General features: G+C 44.2%; 2 protein-coding genes across 5 annotated transcripts in view; one reads left to right on the top strand and one right to left on the bottom strand.

Annotated features, from left to right (window-relative positions):
- rhbdd3 (rhomboid domain containing 3) overlaps window positions 1-15,614 on the bottom strand; it is a 39,518-nt gene extending 23,904 nt beyond the window's left edge. The window contains exon 1 of one of the 3 annotated variants that reach the window (XM_068054895.1): window positions 15,148-15,614. In XM_068054895.1, coding sequence (XP_067910996.1) covers window positions 15,148-15,325 — 178 coding nt within the window. In that variant the 5' untranslated portion in view covers window positions 15,326-15,614. The remainder of the gene's footprint in view (window positions 1-15,147) is intronic. The other 2 variants (XM_068054898.1, XM_068054897.1) reach the window with 2 other exon arrangements.
- A 382-nt stretch (window positions 15,615-15,996) lies between these two features.
- The window catches only part of LOC137382660 (RNA-binding protein EWS-like), a 44,730-nt gene continuing 43,281 nt past the window's right edge, over window positions 15,997-17,445 (top strand). For both annotated transcript variants that reach the window (XM_068054886.1, XM_068054885.1), the window contains exon 1: window positions 15,997-16,261. In XM_068054886.1, coding sequence (XP_067910987.1) covers window positions 16,249-16,261 — 13 coding nt within the window. In that variant the 5' untranslated portion in view covers window positions 15,997-16,248. The remainder of the gene's footprint in view (window positions 16,262-17,445) is intronic.

Genomic DNA, 17,445 nt, shown 5'->3' with positions numbered 1-17,445 from the left:
CATTCAGCAATATTCAACCTTTATTGGAAAAAAACACTTCATAGATTTTAAAGCTATTAAGTGCCTCTGTGTGGCTTAAGTCCTGCCTCTTGATTTTTTTTTTCTGGTGCTCTCTCTTCCACCTCATTTTTTGTTCAGTCCTATCAAGGGCCTTATAGTCTGGAGGAGTCCGCATCATGACAGATACAGCTCTGCCAAGTTTATCGTAAGCCTGGTACATAACCACGGACCTGAAATGCCTAGAATTATCAAAATAGTCGGCATAATTGAATTTTTTTTCACCATACGGAAGGCTAACATCCATCTAACGGAAGAGGAAACTGAGGATTGGGACAACTTCTACTGGAATGCTTTACCTGGAAGCTGGGTATAAGACTACAACTACATCCAAGGCTAATAAGACCATAATTGGGCTTCAGAGAGACAAGAGGCTAGAAATTTGTCTCTGGCACTGACGGAAAACTGGTGATTTTGGATCGGCTGCCCATTCTACACAGCACTCGATATTCAGTTCCATTGCATTCAATGGAATTAAATATCAGTCATAGAATGGTGGCCAATCTGATACCGCCTGTTTTGCACCAGTGCCTGAGACAAATTTCTAGCCCATGGGGTTGCTGCTGAAGCTCTGTACTTCCAACTTGTGAAATCATTACTATGTCGATGGTTGAAATCAAAGCTTCCTAAATTGTACCCAGCCAGCCAGTTGTTCACAAAAGTCACTGGACCAGAGTGTTAAAAAAATACTATTCCATCAGCAATGAAGATACCAAAAAATGTATTTAATGCATCTTTATAGACAAACATTTGATGCATGCTGCGAGTGGTCCTTACTTACCAAACATTGCAGTTTGATAAGTGAATATTGGATCCTAAATTTTCTAGCTTCAAACCAGCTTCCAATAGCTGTGATTTCCAGACTGAAGGAAAGCTCAACAACCTATGCCGCTCTTGAGTCACTTCCCAACAAGTAGCTACAGGGAAACACCTGATGGGACCTGACTTTGAATAGACACCAATCTTTCAAGAACTACAAATTGATTGTTTCTCACTGCTGATGACATTGTGTGTGGCCTGAACAAACAAGGGAACAGAGAGAGAAAAACAGTGTGGTCTACCCTTATTTAAAAAAGCACAAATTGCAATCAAGCATATTAATTAAATATTTTTCTGAATTAAAAAAAGACAAGTTTCTGATTAGAGAGAAAATGGACGGTCAAGACAGAACGAGACTATTCTGTCTAGACAATGGTGTAAAGTCCAATCTAGCTTTGACTAGACTGGACTGATCTCTCTTCACTTCTGTTCTTGCAGAGCATTCTTGAGATTCAATGATTTTACTTCATCACATTCAATAAATCAAATTTACTTAGAAGTGGAGAGATCTCAAAATACCATCCTTACTGCAAAAGATGTAACACACACTTTCTTTAATACCAATGAATTTCCCAAGGCATGACTCACGGTGAGTCAGAGAATCAGATCTATAATATAGTACAACTCGCAGTATGTAGCACTTGCTAGGGGCTTTGTAGCCTACTGACTTATTATGGAATGTTTGGGTTGCTTTCTTGCTAACAATCCTTTCCTGGTTGCTTATTTTCCTCTCCTTTTTATGCTGATGTACTTTTTCAGTTTGATGTTTACCTCCTGTCATGTTGTTTCTTCTGCATATTTCTAGTTTAGCAGGAAGAGAGGAGTGTGGACAGCTAGGGAACAGGGCATTGGTAGTCTGGGTGGGCAGATAGGAAATTAAGATCAATAATGTGGGCAGGCAGGTAAGGAAGTGGAATTGGTACTGTGAACTCAGGTAGGGAACTGGAACAAGTAGAGTCTGCTTGGGTGGGTAGGCCGGAAGCAAAATGACACTAACAAAAAAAAAATCAAAGGGATTCTAAAAATTTGTGCCTGTGCATACAATAGAGCTTCAGTGACGAGCATTTCAGTTGCACTACAAAGCATAGTGGGGAAAGTCTTCGCTCGGGTCGCTTTAAACAGGCTCCAGAAGCTGGCCGAGCGTGTCTACCCTGAGGCACAGTGTGGCTTTCGAGCAGAGAGATCGACCATTGACATGCTGTTCTCCCTTCGCCAGCTACAGGAGAAATGCTGCGAACAACAGATGCCCCTCTAAGTTGCTTTCATTGATCTCACCAAAGCCTTTGACCTCGTAAGCAGACGTGGTCTCTTCAGACTACTAGAAAAGATTGGATATCCACCAAAGCTACTAAGTATCATCACCTCATTCCATGACAATATGAAAGGCACAATTCAGCACAGCAGCGCCTCATCAGACCCCTTTCCTATCCTGAGTGGCATGAAACAGGGCTGTGTTCTCACACCTACAGTGTTTGGGATTTTCTTCTCCCTGTTGCTCTCACACGCGTTCAAGTCTTCAGAAGAAGGAATTTTCCTCCACACAAGATCAGGTGGCAGGTTGTTCAACCTTGCCCGCCTAAGAGCGAAGACCAAAGTGCGGAAAGTCCTCATCAGGGAACTCCTCTTTGCTGACGATGCTGCATTAACATCTCACACTGAAGAGTGTCTGCAGAGTCTCATCGACAGGTTTGCGGCTGCCTGCAACGAATTTGGCCTAACCATCAGCCTCAAGAAAACGAACATCACGGGACAGGACGTCAGAAATGCTCCATCCATCAATATCGGCGACCACGCGCTGGAAGTGGTTCAAGAGTTCACCTACCTAGGCTCAACTATCACCAGTAACCTGTCTCTCGATGCAGAATTAAACAAGCGCATGGGAAAGGCTTCCACTGCTATGTCCAGACTGGCCAAGAGAGTGTGGGAAAATGGCGCACTGACACGGCACACAAAAGTCCAAGTGTATCAAGCCTGTGTCCTCAGTACCTTTCTCTACGGCAGCGAGGCCTGGACAACGTATGTCAGCCAAGAGCGACGTCTCAATTCATTCCATCTTCGCTGCCTCTGGAGAATGCTTGGCATCAGGTGGCAGGACCGCATCTTCAACACAGAAGTCCTCGAGGCGGCCAACATCCCCAGCTTATACACACTACTGGGTCAGCGGCGCTTGAGATGGCTTGGCCATGTGAGCTGCATGGAAGATGGCAGGATCCCCAAGGACACATTGTACAGCGAGCTCGCCACTGGTATCAGACCCAACGGCCGTTCGTGCCTCCGCTTTAAAGACGTCTGCAAACGCAACATGAAGTCCTGTGACATTGATCAAAAGTCGTGGGAGTCAGTTGCCAGCGATCGCCAGAGCCATAAAGGCGGGGCTAAAGTGTGGCGAGTCGAAGAGACTTAGCAGTTGGCAGGAAAAAAGACAGAAGCGCAAGGGGAGAGCCAACTGTGTAACAGTCCTGACAACCAATTTTTTCTGCAGAACCTGTGGAAGAGTCTGTCACTCTAGAATTGGCCTTTATAGCCACTCCAGGCGCTGCTCCACAAACCACTGACCACCTCCAGGCGCTTACCCATTGTCTCCCGAGACAAGGAGGCCAAAGAAGAAGAAGACAAAGGAAAGCTGATTGTCTTGGGCCTAGGATCTGCATTCCAGCCTTTGTATACAAATGGGAAAATAATAAAAGGAATTGTGTGTGTAGATTTAAAAATTTTAGAGCAAATTACATAACTGAACATATAAATATGTGCAATCCATGTATTCTGCTCAGTCAAAAATAAGAATTACAATTAAAAACAAAGCTCATTAGTAGAAATTCTAGCCGTTTTAACAGGAGTTGCTTTTGTCAGATACAATTTGGTTATGTTGGTTATTTATGCAACAACTTGTATTTATACAGCACCTTTTAATGTAATAAAATCCTAAGGTGCTTCACAAAAGTGATTTTCAAACACAATGATACTGAGCCACAAAAGGGGATATTAGGGCAGGTAATCAAATGCTTACTCAAAGAGGTAGGTTTTCAGGAGTGACTTAAAGGAGGGAAGAAAAGCAAACAGGTTTTGGGAGGGAATTCCAGAGTTTAGGGTTCTGGCAGCTGAAGGCATGACCATAAATGGTGCTATGTATATAATCGGAGATGCTGAAAAGGCCAGAATTTGGAGGAACAGATATTTTTGGCAGCTGAAGGCACGGCCACCAATGATGCAGTGATTAAAATCGGGGATGCTCAAGAGGCCAGAGTTTGGAGGAGCAGATAGTTTGTAGGGCTAGAGGAGATAAGAGATGGGGTGGAGCGAGGCGGTGGAAGGGTTTGAAAACAAGGATGAGAATTTTTAAATCTAGGCATTGCTTAACCGGAAGCTAATGTAAGTCAGTAAGAACAGGGGTAACGGGTGAACCAAGTTTTGTGCGAGGTAGGACGTGGGCAGCAGAGTTTCGGATGACCTCAAGTTTATGGAGGGTGGAACGTGGGAGGCTGGCCAGGAGTGTATTGGAATAGTCAAGTCCATATAAGAAATAGGAGCAGTAGCCCAATCAGTCCTTCGCGCCTGTTCAGCCATTCACTGATTGTAGCTGATCTTTTATTTCAACTCCACCTTCCTCCACTATTCTCATATCCCTTGATTCTCTTAGAAATCAATTGATTTTTGGATACTGTCTTAAAGACATAATTAAGGGATAACAAACGCAATGAGAAAAGCATAACTGTTGTGACTTTCCTTCTGGATAGTTCATTGTCTCTAATAGTTATCTGATGTACCATGTGCAAGTGGTTAGGTAGAGGGGAATTTCAGGGCTTCGAGTACTGGACAGAAAAACGTCATTATTTAAACTGAATCTTCTATAGGTTAAAAGAGCATTTATGTAACACCTCTCTCATCCTTCTCAAGGGCAGTTAGGGATGACCTTTCGAGCAACACTCACATCCCATGGAAAAAAAAATCCTCAAGACATCCTGAAGTACTTTGCATACTGTGAATTACTTTTGAAGTATAGTCACTGTTAGGTAGGCAAATGCAGTAGCCAATCTGCACACCAAGTCCCATAAACAGCAGAGCGAGAAATGACCAGTTAAGCTGTTTCAGTTGAAGTAGATGGGCCGTGACTTAAAGTCTCATCTAAGATAGCAACTCAAACATTGCAGCATTTCTGCAATACTGAGGTATCAGTTTAGATTCAAGTCCTGAAGTGGGGTTTAAACCCACAGCCTTCTGACTTAAAGGTGATCGTACTACCAATTGAACCAAACTGATGCCATCTTTTCTGATTGTGTCCACCAGTGGTCTACATTTTAACCCATTCTGCCCATCCCTCTTTACAATACCTAGGATGTGAAACATTAGTTCTGGCCCTTGCTGTTCAAGTTTACTTGAGTTAGCTTGTGAAGTTCAAATTCATAAGTTTACCTAGGAATTATCATTCACGTCATTGTTTTGAGACACCTAGGAAAGTTTTTCATTCACAAATCTTGCAGACTTTGACTGTTCTAGGGAACTTTTTTTTATTCTTTCATGGGATGTGGGTGTCGCCGGCAAGGCCAGCATTTGTTGCCCATCCCTAATTGCCCTGGACAACTGAGAGGCATGCTAGGCCATTTCAGAGGGCAGTTAAGAGGCAACCACATTGATCTGGAGTCACATGCAGGCCAGACCAGGTAAGGACGGCAGATTTCCTCCCCTAAAGGACATTAGTGGGTTTTTACAACAATCGACGATAGTTTCATGGCAACATTACTGAGACTAGCTTTCAATTCCAGATTTATTTATTTATTAATTAATTGCGTTTATCAATTGAATTTAAATTCAACCAGCTGCCATGGTGGGTTTGAACTCCTGTCCCAAGGACATTAGCCTGGGCCTCTGGATTACTAGTCCAGTGACATTACCACTATGCCACCACCTCCCCATACTGATTGTATCTTTACTGTTTAAGTACTTCTAATTTCAGTAACCTACCAGGTCTCACTCTGTAAACACATTTAACCTGAACGCTTGATAAATTTGGGATAACCATTCTACCAACATCCAAGCAATATTTTTGTCCTTGGTGCTAGTGATATGTTATGTAAACTGCATACTTGCATAATTGCAGTTCTACTGCAATTAGTCTGCTTAAGTATGCATGCAGTATTAAAAAGCACTCTTGAATTATCTTAACACTCATTTTCATCCAAAACTCTACCACCCACATTCTGTCTTGTTCACCCCTCACCTCTGTCTTCGCTAATCTCCAATGGTTCCCCTACCCCAATGCATCAAATTCAAAATTCTTTCCCTCATTTATAAGTTCCTCCCTTTCCAATTATGAGAGGCATAGAAAGGGTAGATAGCCAGAGTCTGTTTCCCATGGTAGGGGTGACTAAAACTAGAGGGCATAGATTTAAGGTGAGAGGGAGGAGGCTTAAAGGGGATCAAAGGGGTAACTTTTTCACACAAAGAATAGTGGGTATCTGGAATGAGTTGCCTGAGGAGGTGGTGGAGGCAGGAACAGTAGTGACATTTAAGAGGCATCTGGACAGGTACTTGAATGAGCAAGGCATAGAGGGATATGGAATTAATGCAGGCAGATGGGATTAGTATAGATAGGCATTATGGTCAGCATGGACGCGGTGGGCCGAAGGGCCTGTTTCTATGCTGTATGACTCTATGACTCTACCCCAGCTCTCTGCAGACCTCTCCTGCTGTGCATCCTAGCCATACTGTTCTGACTCTAAACTCCTGTAATTCTCCTTTCTCCACCCATTCTTTCACTTTCAATGGCAGAACCTTGGCCATCACAACCCATATAAATGAAACCCCTCCTGCCCTAAGCCTCTGTCCTTTGATAGCTCATTCTCCCTCTTTGAAAGCCTCCTTAAAACCTATCTTTACGGTGATCCCTACAGCCATCTCTCCTAATCTTTCCACTATTGTCAGACTTGGTTTTGAGAAGGCACTCTTACCAGTTCAGAACGGTGTGGGTTGAAGCCCTGTCCAAAGATTTGAGCACTTAATCTAGGCTGGCTCTATAGTATTGCCCTCATAAAAATGCTGTCTTTTTGATGAGATGTTAGTGAGGCCCCAAATGTCCTCTCAGGTAGACATAAAAGTATGATACTAATTAAAGAGGAGTTAGTTCTCCCAGTGCCCTGGTCAAAATGTATCCCTCAACCAGCACTACCAAAAGCACTTTATCTCCTTACTATCTGTGGGCCCTTGCTGTGTCCAAATTGACTGCCAGCCAGATTTCCCTACATTACGGCAGTAACAACACTTAAAAGTACTTAAATTGGCACATTTAGCATGTGCTGAGTTTATAAAAACTCATGATATAAATTAAAAATGCAATATGAATGCAAGGAGGTTGTTCATAACTGTACTCTGTCTCCAATTTTAAACAAAGTGTGGCATGACATTGACTGCATAATTCACATTTCATTCAAGCTCATTGACTTATCCTGTAGCCCTAATGAGGTCCAGTCCAGCAAAGCTTCTATTTCATTGTATTCAAATCCCTCCCATGGCCTTGCACCCTGCCCCCTCCCTATCTGTATAACTTCCTCCAGCCCTACAACCCTCAGATCTCTGTGCTCCTCCAATTCATCTCTCCACAATTGGCTGCCTAGGTCATAAGCTCTCGAATTCTCTCCCTAAACCCCTCTCCTCGCGTCACCCCTTAAAAACCTACCTCTTTGACAAGCTTTTGGTCACCTGCCCTATATACTTGTGGCTCGGTGTCAAATTTTATATAACATACCAATATACGAATTAGGAGCAGGAGTAGGCCACTCAGCCCTTCAAGCCTGCTTCGCCATTCAATAAGTTCATGGCTGAACTGATTACTCCACATTTCTACCTACCCCGATAACCTTCCACCCCCTTGCTTATCAAGAATCTATCTACCTCTGCCTTAAAAATATTCAAAGACTCTGCTTCCACTGCCTTTTGAGGAAAGTAGTTCCAAAGACTCACGACCCTGTAAAATAAATTTCTCCTCATCTGTGTCTTAAATAGGCAACCCCTTATTTTTAAATAGTGATCCCTAGATTCTCCCACAAGGGGAAACATCCTTTCCACATCCACCCTGTCAAGACCCCTCAGGATCTTATATTTTTCAATCAAGTCGCCTCTTACTCTTCTAAATTCCAGCAGATACAAGCCTAGCCTGTCCAATCTTTCCTCGTAAGACAGCCCGCCCATTCCAGGTATGTGTCTAGTAAACCTTCTCTGAACTGCCTCCAACGCATTTACATCCTTCCTTAAATAAGGAGACCAATACTATACATAGTACTCCAGATGTGGTCTCACCAATGCCCTGTATAGCTAAAGCATTACCTCCCTATTTTTGCATTCAATTCCCCTCCCAATAAACGATAACATTCTATTAGCTTGTCTAATTACATGCTGTACCTGCATACCTGTACCTTTTGCGATTCATGCACTTCTTTCTTTCTTTTGGGCCTCCTTATCTCGAGAGACAATGGATACGCGCCTGGAGGTGGTCAGTGGTTTGTGAAGCAGCGCCTGGAGTGGCTATAAAGGCCAATTCTGGAGTGACAGGCTCTTCCACAGGTGCTGCAGAGAAATTTGTTTGTCGGGGCTGTTGCACAGTTGGCTCTCCCCTTGCGCCTCTGTCTTTTTTCCTGCACTAGGACACCCAGATCCCTCTGCATCTCCAAGCTCTGCAATCTCTCACCATTTAGATAATATGCTGCTTTTTTATTCTTTCTGCCAGTGGACAATTTCACACTTTCCCACATTACACTCCATTTGCTAGGTCTTTGCCCACTCACTTAACCTATCCATATCCCTTTGTAGCCCCCTTATGTCCTCTTCACAAGTTACCTTCCTACCTATCTTTGTCTCATCAGCAAATTTAACAACCATACTTTTGGTCCCTTCATCCAAGTCATTAATATAAATTGTAAAAAGTTGAGGCCCCAGCACAGATCCCTGTGGCACACTTGTTACATCTTGCCAACCAGAAAATGACCCATTTATGCCTACTACTTCCTGTTAGCTAGTCAATCTTCTATCCATGTCAATATGTTACCCCCTACACCATGAGCTTTTATTTTCTGCAAAAACCTTTGATGTGGCACCTTATCAAATGCCTTCTTGAAATCTAAGTACAATACATCCACCAGTTCCCCTTTATCCACAGCACATGTAACTCCCTCAAAGAACTCTAATAAATTGGTTAAACGTGATTTCCCTTTTATAAAACCATGTTGACTCTGCTGGATTACCTTGAATTTTTCGAAATGCCCTGTTATAACATCTTTAATAATAGCTGCTAACATTTTCCCTAAAACAGATGTTAAGCTAACTGGGTTGTAGTTTCCTGCTTTCTGTCTCCCTCCCTTTTTGAATAAAGGAGTTACATTTGCTATTTTCCAATCTAACGGAACCTTCCCCGAATCTATGGAATTTTGGAAAATTAAAACTAACGCATCAACTATCTCACTAGCCACTTCTATTAAAACCCTAGGATGAAGTCCATCAGGACCCGGAGACTTGTCAGCCCAGCCCACAGCTCCAACATTGTTTTCAGTACCACTTCCCTGATGATTGTAATTTTCAAGTTTCTCCCTCCCTTCCATTTCCTGTCTTACAGCTAATACTGGGATGTTACTTGTAATGCTCCTCTGAAGTGCTGTGGGATGTTTTTACGACATTAAATGCATTGTATAAATGCAAGTTATGTCAAGCTGTTTCTTCAGTAAAAAACATCTAGCAAAACATGATGCTTCACAAATGTGGGTGAAACTAGGGCATGTGGCTAGAAGCATAGCTGCAGTTTCTTGGGTGGGGAAAGAGAGAGCAAGGTGAAGGTAGTCAGGAAGAGTTTCTGCTGGGGAAGGACGGTGGAAGGCTTTACCATTAATGGTACATCAGAGGGATATGTAGGGGGGAAAGTGGAGGTGAGAATGAGGTAACTTGCACCACCAGGATATTATCTTATCTCTTCTTTGTGCCACTTGACGATGTACAGTTCTGTCTCTTATCCTTAATAAAAACCATTTGGCAAATATCTTTACACTAATACCTACATTTTAAAAAAAACTTCAGAAATTTGCTACCTTTTTTTCCGAACTACAAACACCTGAAAGACATTAAAAAAAAATGAGCACATACTCTATAATGCATGGACATGAGCATGGAAGCTAGGCTTGACACTTCATGCAGCATTGGGAAAGTGCTGCATTGTCACATGTTAAACTGATATAGCCATTAAAATGGATGCAAAAGATTCCATTATATGAATCAAGTAGGAGGTAGTTTTCCTGGTCAACATTCCTCTCTCAACCAATACCACTAAAAGGTAGATTATCTGGTTATTACACCGGAAACATCAGAGGAATGTATGATGGCATGAAGAGAGCTCTTGGGCCAACCATCAAGAAGATCACCCCCCTCAAATCTAAATCGGGGGACATAATCACTGACCAACGCAAACAGATGGACCGCTGGGTTGAGCACTACCTAGAACTGTACTCCAGGGAGAATGCTGTCACTGAGACTGCCCTCAATGCAGCCCAGCCTCTACCAGTCATGGATGAGCTGGACATACAGCCAACCAAATCGGAACTCAGTGATGCCATTGATTCCCTAGCCAGCGGAAAAGCCCCTGGGAAGGACAGCATTACCCCTGAAATAATCAAGAGTGCCAAGCCTGCTATACTCTCAGCACTACATGAACTGCTATGCCTGTGCTGGGACGAGGGAGCAGTACCCCAGGACATGCGCGATGCCAACATCATCACCCTCTATAAAAACAAAGGTGACCGCGGTGACTGCAACAACTACCGTGGAATCTCCCTGCTCAGCATAGTGGGGAAAGTCTTTGCTCGAGTCGCTCTGAACAGGCTCCAGAAGCTGGCCGAGCGCGTCTACCCTGAGGCACAGTGTGGCTTTCGTGCAGAGAGATCGACTATTGACATGCTGTTCTCCCTTCGTCAGATACAGGAGAAATGCCGTGAACAACAGATGCCCCTCTACATTGCTTTCATTGATCTCACCAAAGCCTTTGACCTCGTCAGCAGACGTGGTCTCTTCAGACTACTAGAAAAGATCGGATGTCCACCAAAGCTACTAAGTATCATCACCTCATTCCATGACAATATGAAAGGCACAATTCAACATGGTGGCTCCTCATCAGAGCCCTTTCCTATCCTGAGTGGTGTGAAACAGGGCTGTGTTCTCGCACCCACACTTTTTGGGATTTTCTTCTCCCTGCTGCTTTCACATGCGTTCAAATCCTCTGAAGAAGGAATTTTCCTCCACACAAGATCAGGGGGCAGGTTGTTCAACCTTGCCCGTCTAAGAGCGAAGTCCAAAGTACGGAAAGTCCTCATCAGAGAACTCCTCTTTGCTGACGATGCTGCTTTAACATCTCACACTGAAGAATGCCTGCAGAGTCTCATCGACAGGTTTGCGTCTGCCTGCAATGAATTTGGCCTAACCATCAGCCTCAAGAAAACGAACATCATGGGGCAGGATGTCAGAAATGCTCCATCCATCAATATTGGCGACCACGCTCTGGAAGTGGTTCAAGAGTTCACCTACCTAGGCTCAACTATCACCAGTAACCTGTCTCTAGATGCAGAAATCAACAAGCGCATGGGTAAGGCTTCCACTGCTATGTTCAGACTGGCCAAGAGAGTGTGGGAAAATGGCGCACTGACACGGAACACAAAAGTCCGAGTGTATCAGGCCTGTGTCCTCAGTACCTTGCTCTACGGCAGCGAGGCCTGGACAACGTATGCCAGCCAAGAGCGACGTCTCAATTCATTCCATCTTCGCTGCCTTCGGAGAATACTTGGCATCAGGTGGCAGGACTATATCTCCAACACAGAAGTCCTTGAAGCGGCCAACATCCCCAGCTTATACACACTACTGAGTCAGCGGCGCTTGAGATGGCTTGGCCATGTGAGCCGCATGGAAGATGGCAGGATCCCCAAAGACACATTGTACAGCGAGCTCGCCACTGGTATCAGACCCACCGGCCGTCCATGTCTCCGTTATAAAGACGTCTGCAAACGCGACATGAAATCGTGTGACATTGATCACAAGTCGTGGGAGTCAGTTGCCAGCATTCGCCAGAGCTGGCGGGCAGCCATAAAGACAGGGCTAAATTGTGGCGAGTCGAAGAGACTTAGTAGTTGGCAGGAAAAAAGACAGAGGCGCAAGGGGAGAGCCAACTGTGCAACAGCCCCAACAAACAAATTTCTCTGCAGCACCTGTGGAAGAGCCTGTCACTCCAGAATTGGCCTTTATAGCCACTCCAGGCGCTGCTTCACAAACCACTGACCACCTCCAGGCGCGTATCCATTGTCTCTCGAGATAAGGAGGCCCAAAAGAATTTACTGTCTGTGGGACCTGGCTGTGCATTATTTGTTGCCACCAGTGAAAGAATTTTCATCTAAAGAACACGGTTCGCATCTTCGGGATGTCTCAAAGTACTCTGTCGCCCATCCATCATTTTTGAGGTGTAATCACTATGATCATAGAAACTTACAGCACAGAAGGCAGCCATTCAGCCTGTCTTTGAAAGAGCAGTCATGCTTAGTCCCACATCCCCACTTTTTGTCTGTAACCCTGTGTTCCTCATCTTAAAGTACCTGTATAAATCTAATTACTTATGGAATCAGCTTCCACCACCTTTTCAGGTAGAGCATTTCCAGATACCAACAACTCCACATGAAAAAAATTCTCTATCTCCCATCTAGATTTTTTTCCAGTGACTTTAACTCTATGGCCTCTTATTGACTCACTTGCCAGACGGATTTTTTTTCTCTCTCTCTACTCTATCAAAATTTCTCATCTTGAAATCCTCTATCAGGTCACCTTTTAACATTTTCTATTCCAAGGAGAACAGTCTTAAATTTTCCAACCTCTCATAATTTTATTCCCTCATCCCCGGTAAACCTCCTATGTATCCTTTCTTAAAGCACTTGCACCTTTCCTGAAGTGTGGTATCCAGATCTGTCCACAATACTCCTGCGGAGGATTAACTAGTGATTTATAAAGTTCTAGCAAAATTTATTTGCATTTATATGCTATTCTTCTACTTATAAACCCAGGTAAAGCATCTTTTTTTTAAAAAAACCACCTCATCAACATGCCGTGCCTTTCAGGATTTCTGTATATGAACACCAAGGTCTCTCTGCTCATCTATACTTTTCAACATCATGTAATTTATAGTATACTGTCTTTCCATATTAATCCTCATCAGTTCACACTTCTGTGCATTGAACTCCATCCGCCATAATTCCTTCCATTTCACCATTCTGTCATGCTGAAACTATCCTTTATGATCTATTTGCCAAGTTTTGTATCGTCTGCAAACTTTATAATGCTACTCCCTACACTCAAGTCTAGGGCATTTTATAAAAATTGCAAAAAGTAATGGATCCAAAACTGATCCCTTGGTACACCACTGCAAACCACCACCCAGTCTAAAGCAAGATACATCCACCAACACCACCACCCTTTGTTTCCTGTCAATCAGCCAATTTGTATTCATACTCCCACTTCCCCTTAATTCTATGGGCTTCCATCTCATTAAGCCTAATGTGTGGCACTTTATCAAATGCCTTCCGAAAATCCATAGATGCACCTACTGCACTACCTTGTTCAACCTGTGGCTACAAAAGCTGCTCAGAGCCTGGATATTCTGCAGCAAGTAACCTGTCTGGCTCCCCAAAGCCTTCCACCATCTATTAGGCACAAGTCAGGAATGTGATGGAATACACCCCACTTGCCTGGATGAATGCAGCTCCAACAACACTCAAGAAGCTTGACACCATCCAAGACAAAGTAGGGTGCTTGTTTGGCACTGCATTCATTACCTTAAACATTCACTCCCTCAACCACTGGCACACGTGGCTGCAATTATGCACTACCAGATCCATTGCAGCAACTCGCCAAGGCTTCCAACAGCACCTTCCAAACCTGTGACTTCTACCACCTTATCAAGGGCAATAAATGTTGGCCTTGCTAGTGCCACCCAGATCCCATGTATGGAAAGAAAATCTTCTCTAAATTCTTTGAGTTAATTGTGTTAATCAGACAAGATTTCCCTTTAACAAATCCATGCTGGCTCTCCTTGATTAACACCTGCCTTTACAAATAAAAGTTTATTTTGTCCCTGGTAATGGTTTCCAATAACTTTCCCACCACTGATGTTAGGCCGACTGGCCTGTAATTTCCTGATTTCTCTCCCCTTTCTTGAATTGTGTAATCAACAATCCGAATTAACAATCCTGGCACTACTCCTGTATTGAAAGATTGTGACCAAAGCCTCTGCTATTTCTACCTTTTTCTTCTTCATTATGTAAACACATGTACCAATTTGCACACAAGATCCCACACCATATAATTACTGATTATCTTTTTTTGCTGTTGGCCACTACACCTGAGAAAATAACCCTGCTTTTTCACCATGGAATCTTTTACAGCAGCTGAACAGGCAGATGGACAGTCTCACCCAAACATTAACATCTCCAACAATGTAGTTAATCACTAAGTATTGCACTGAAGTGTCAACCTAGATTATGAGCTCAAATCCTGCAGTGGGGTTTAAGTGTGCAACTACCTGACTGAGGTCAGCGTGCGACCACTCAGCCAAACTGGCACTTAAGTCACTACACTGCAAAAAGTATCTCATTGTTTGTAAATTTTTTTAGGACATCAAGGTGGATAAGTCTATAAAGGAGAAAGCATAGCATTGCCAAAGCAAAATACCGCTGCTGGAAATCTGAAATAGAAAATTCTGGAAATACTCAGGCCAGGCAGCATCTGTAGAGACATTTCAGGTTGATTGCCTTTCATCAGAATTTAGGGATTAGCTTTTGGTTGCTCTGCAACAGAACCACACAGTCACTTTTGTGCATAAACATCTTTGGTCTTAAATGTGACAGAAAGATGGAAATGGCTTACAAGAATTAGTGAGTTGGATAGGTATGGGGTAGAGTTGTGCTATTTTAGACTTTCCTTGACATAGGGACCTGTCAAATAATCCTCTGCACTCCTAAAACTACTTAGCGATTTGCATTTTCACTCTCCTTCCCTTTCAAATCCCTCCTTATATTAAAAAACGAAGGTTTGAATATATTTTGGTTCAAAATTTTAACATCTTTCGATGTATCTATAAATCAGGTTGTGTGAGTTTTAAATAGTTTGTGATAAAGTGAACTCGGATTGAGATTTAATCTCACCCTTTATATCTCCAGAGTTAAAGATATGAGATGAGATGGGGGGGGGGGGGGGGGGAGAAATTCTTACCTTGGTGGTGAGCGAGCACCCGGCCTGTTGTCAGGGAAAAGGCCTCATGGGCCCCAATCACCCACGACAACAGAATGAAGGAGAGGAAAGCGGCGCTAGCGCTCGGCACTCGGGCCCTGGTGTGACCAGCTCTAATCCCAGCCCACAGCCGTTCCCTGCAGCCTCTCAGCAACGGCATCCCCGGGGCTTACTGCTACCAAGGCATAGCGTTGTTCGGTACTCGGGGCCCACTACAATCCCCTTCCCCTTCCCTCCTTCCCCTCCTCCTCTCGGTGTCTCACGGCGCAATGCCTTCCCTGTCCCTGCCGGCAAAGAGACCAAACTTGGGCCTTGTAGAAGCAGAGCCTCCTTCCACCGTAGCCATGCACTTCCTAACCCCGCTCCCGGTTGATGACTTGGCCGGAGAGCGCCGACTTCCCCGTGGGGTACACAGCAGGGAAACTGGCGTCGGGCCAACCCCCGCCCTCTGGTCGGTGTTTTTTGCCTTTGTGTTTCAGTAAAGTTATGGCGGATTATAAACCTCTGTAACGCGTTATGTGGTGGGAGGGGGAAAGTTAGTGAGAATAGTGTTTATTTCGGGTCATTTCAAGCCGCTCAGGCGATAAACGGGCGACATGATTCAGGAGGAAATGTTTGCGCACCCATCAGAATGGCGACAGAAAGGCAGACAATCAGGGCGAAATGGCCGCGTTTCCATCGCTACCGACTCCATCCCGGAACTATAAACACAGCTCCAGGTTCTCTCTATTGTTCCAGCCGAACGTCTTACCGCGTAACGCAACGCACGCCGACGTCAACGCGCTTGCGTCAACAGCTGCTTAAATAATGACGTGGAGCCGAATATTAGCATAAAGCCTCGGTCGCGAATCGGCAGATAGAGGCTAACGTCTCTTGTCAAGTTTTTAAAAAAAAAATCTTTCCCAGTTCCCAAAACGTTTGAAAAGTAACTCGAAATCGAACAGAATTGTAGCGTCCATAGGGCGGATTTTTTTTTTGTTAAATTAAAGTAATTCCGGCGCGAGTTGCGCAAGGCGCCAAAGTAGTGGTACAATCCGGCGAGGTTCGGCGCAGGCGCATTTCGGCAGTCAGAGGTCGGTGAAGATGGCGTCGACGGGTAAGAGGGAGTTTGTAACTGTTGGGCTCGGATTTAAAGGCGCTCGGCTGACTGCGCCGCCAAAACTGGCTACAAACGGCCCTTGCGCCGCACTGATGCCCGCTGGGTTGCCTCCATTGCTTTTTCTCCCCCCTCCGACCGGTTGCTGGGCGGGTTTTGTCGGGACTCGGGCTAGGCCCTCATCGCGTGTTGGAAGAAAAAGGAGCGGGCGGCCGTTAGGCCTGTGCGAGCCCGCACCCCTCCCCCCACCTTCCCTTCCACCACCTCTTCCTCCAACCATGGGGCGATCCGCCCCAGAACGCAGCTGCGCCATAAAGCCTCAGGGCGCTCTGCTAGGCCGGGCCAGCCCTTCCCCAGCCGCCGTCCCGCTCCGCAAATGTCCCCGACGGCCCATCCGTTGCCCTTGGGAGCCGCCGAGGTGGAGTTTCTCAGAAGATGAAGAGACGGAAATGCTTTTTTTTTCAATCCTTTAGCGTCGAGGCCTAGTTCGGGTGGGGGAAGGGAGAGGATCAGCCAGTTGAGCGCATTTCAATAAATATTTTTCTTGAAGATATTGCCAGTCGCGCTAGTTTATTTATGTAACTTTTCAAATGTAGTGCGGTAATTTAGCGATTATTTCATTCCTTGTAAGCCGTTTAGGATTTCCAACTTTTTTTAAAGGCCGATGTTAAAAACTTCGCGTGGAGCTTTTAAATAAATCGGCCGGTGTTTTTATTTTCAAGTAGTTTTTAAAAAAAAAAATCGGATTGTTACAACATTGTTGGCACCGTGCCAAAATGGAGAGTCTCGATCTGAAATTCGCTAAATTAAGTGTTGTGGGGGTTGGGAGTGTGTTAAAAGACAAAACTGGCTCTAATTTTGTGGTGTAACAAAGTTTGGTATTTCCGCCCAGTTTTAAAAAAAATTTACTTTATAGTGTGCCAAGCGTTAATCTTAAACTGTCTCCAATGTCGAATGATAATCGGAATCGAAGCGTTTGCCATCTACCAGGGATTTTATTTATGCAGAGCATGAACATAGAGGGTGGTTTTCATCCTGTTTCACTGACGAAGTCACTGGACATTGTGACCTACAGTTGAAGATTTATGACTGAATAGCTTCAAATTCATTAAATGATTAGAAGTTGAAAACTTGTCTGTGGTATATTTTTCCTTGTATATCCTGCATTTGATTAAAAAAAAATA

The sequence above is a fragment of the Heterodontus francisci genome, chromosome 23 (genome assembly GCF_036365525.1).
Source record: "Heterodontus francisci isolate sHetFra1 chromosome 23, sHetFra1.hap1, whole genome shotgun sequence".
Taxonomy (NCBI): Eukaryota; Metazoa; Chordata; class Chondrichthyes; order Heterodontiformes; family Heterodontidae; genus Heterodontus; species Heterodontus francisci.
This window is presented reverse-complemented; position numbering and strand designations above follow the sequence as displayed.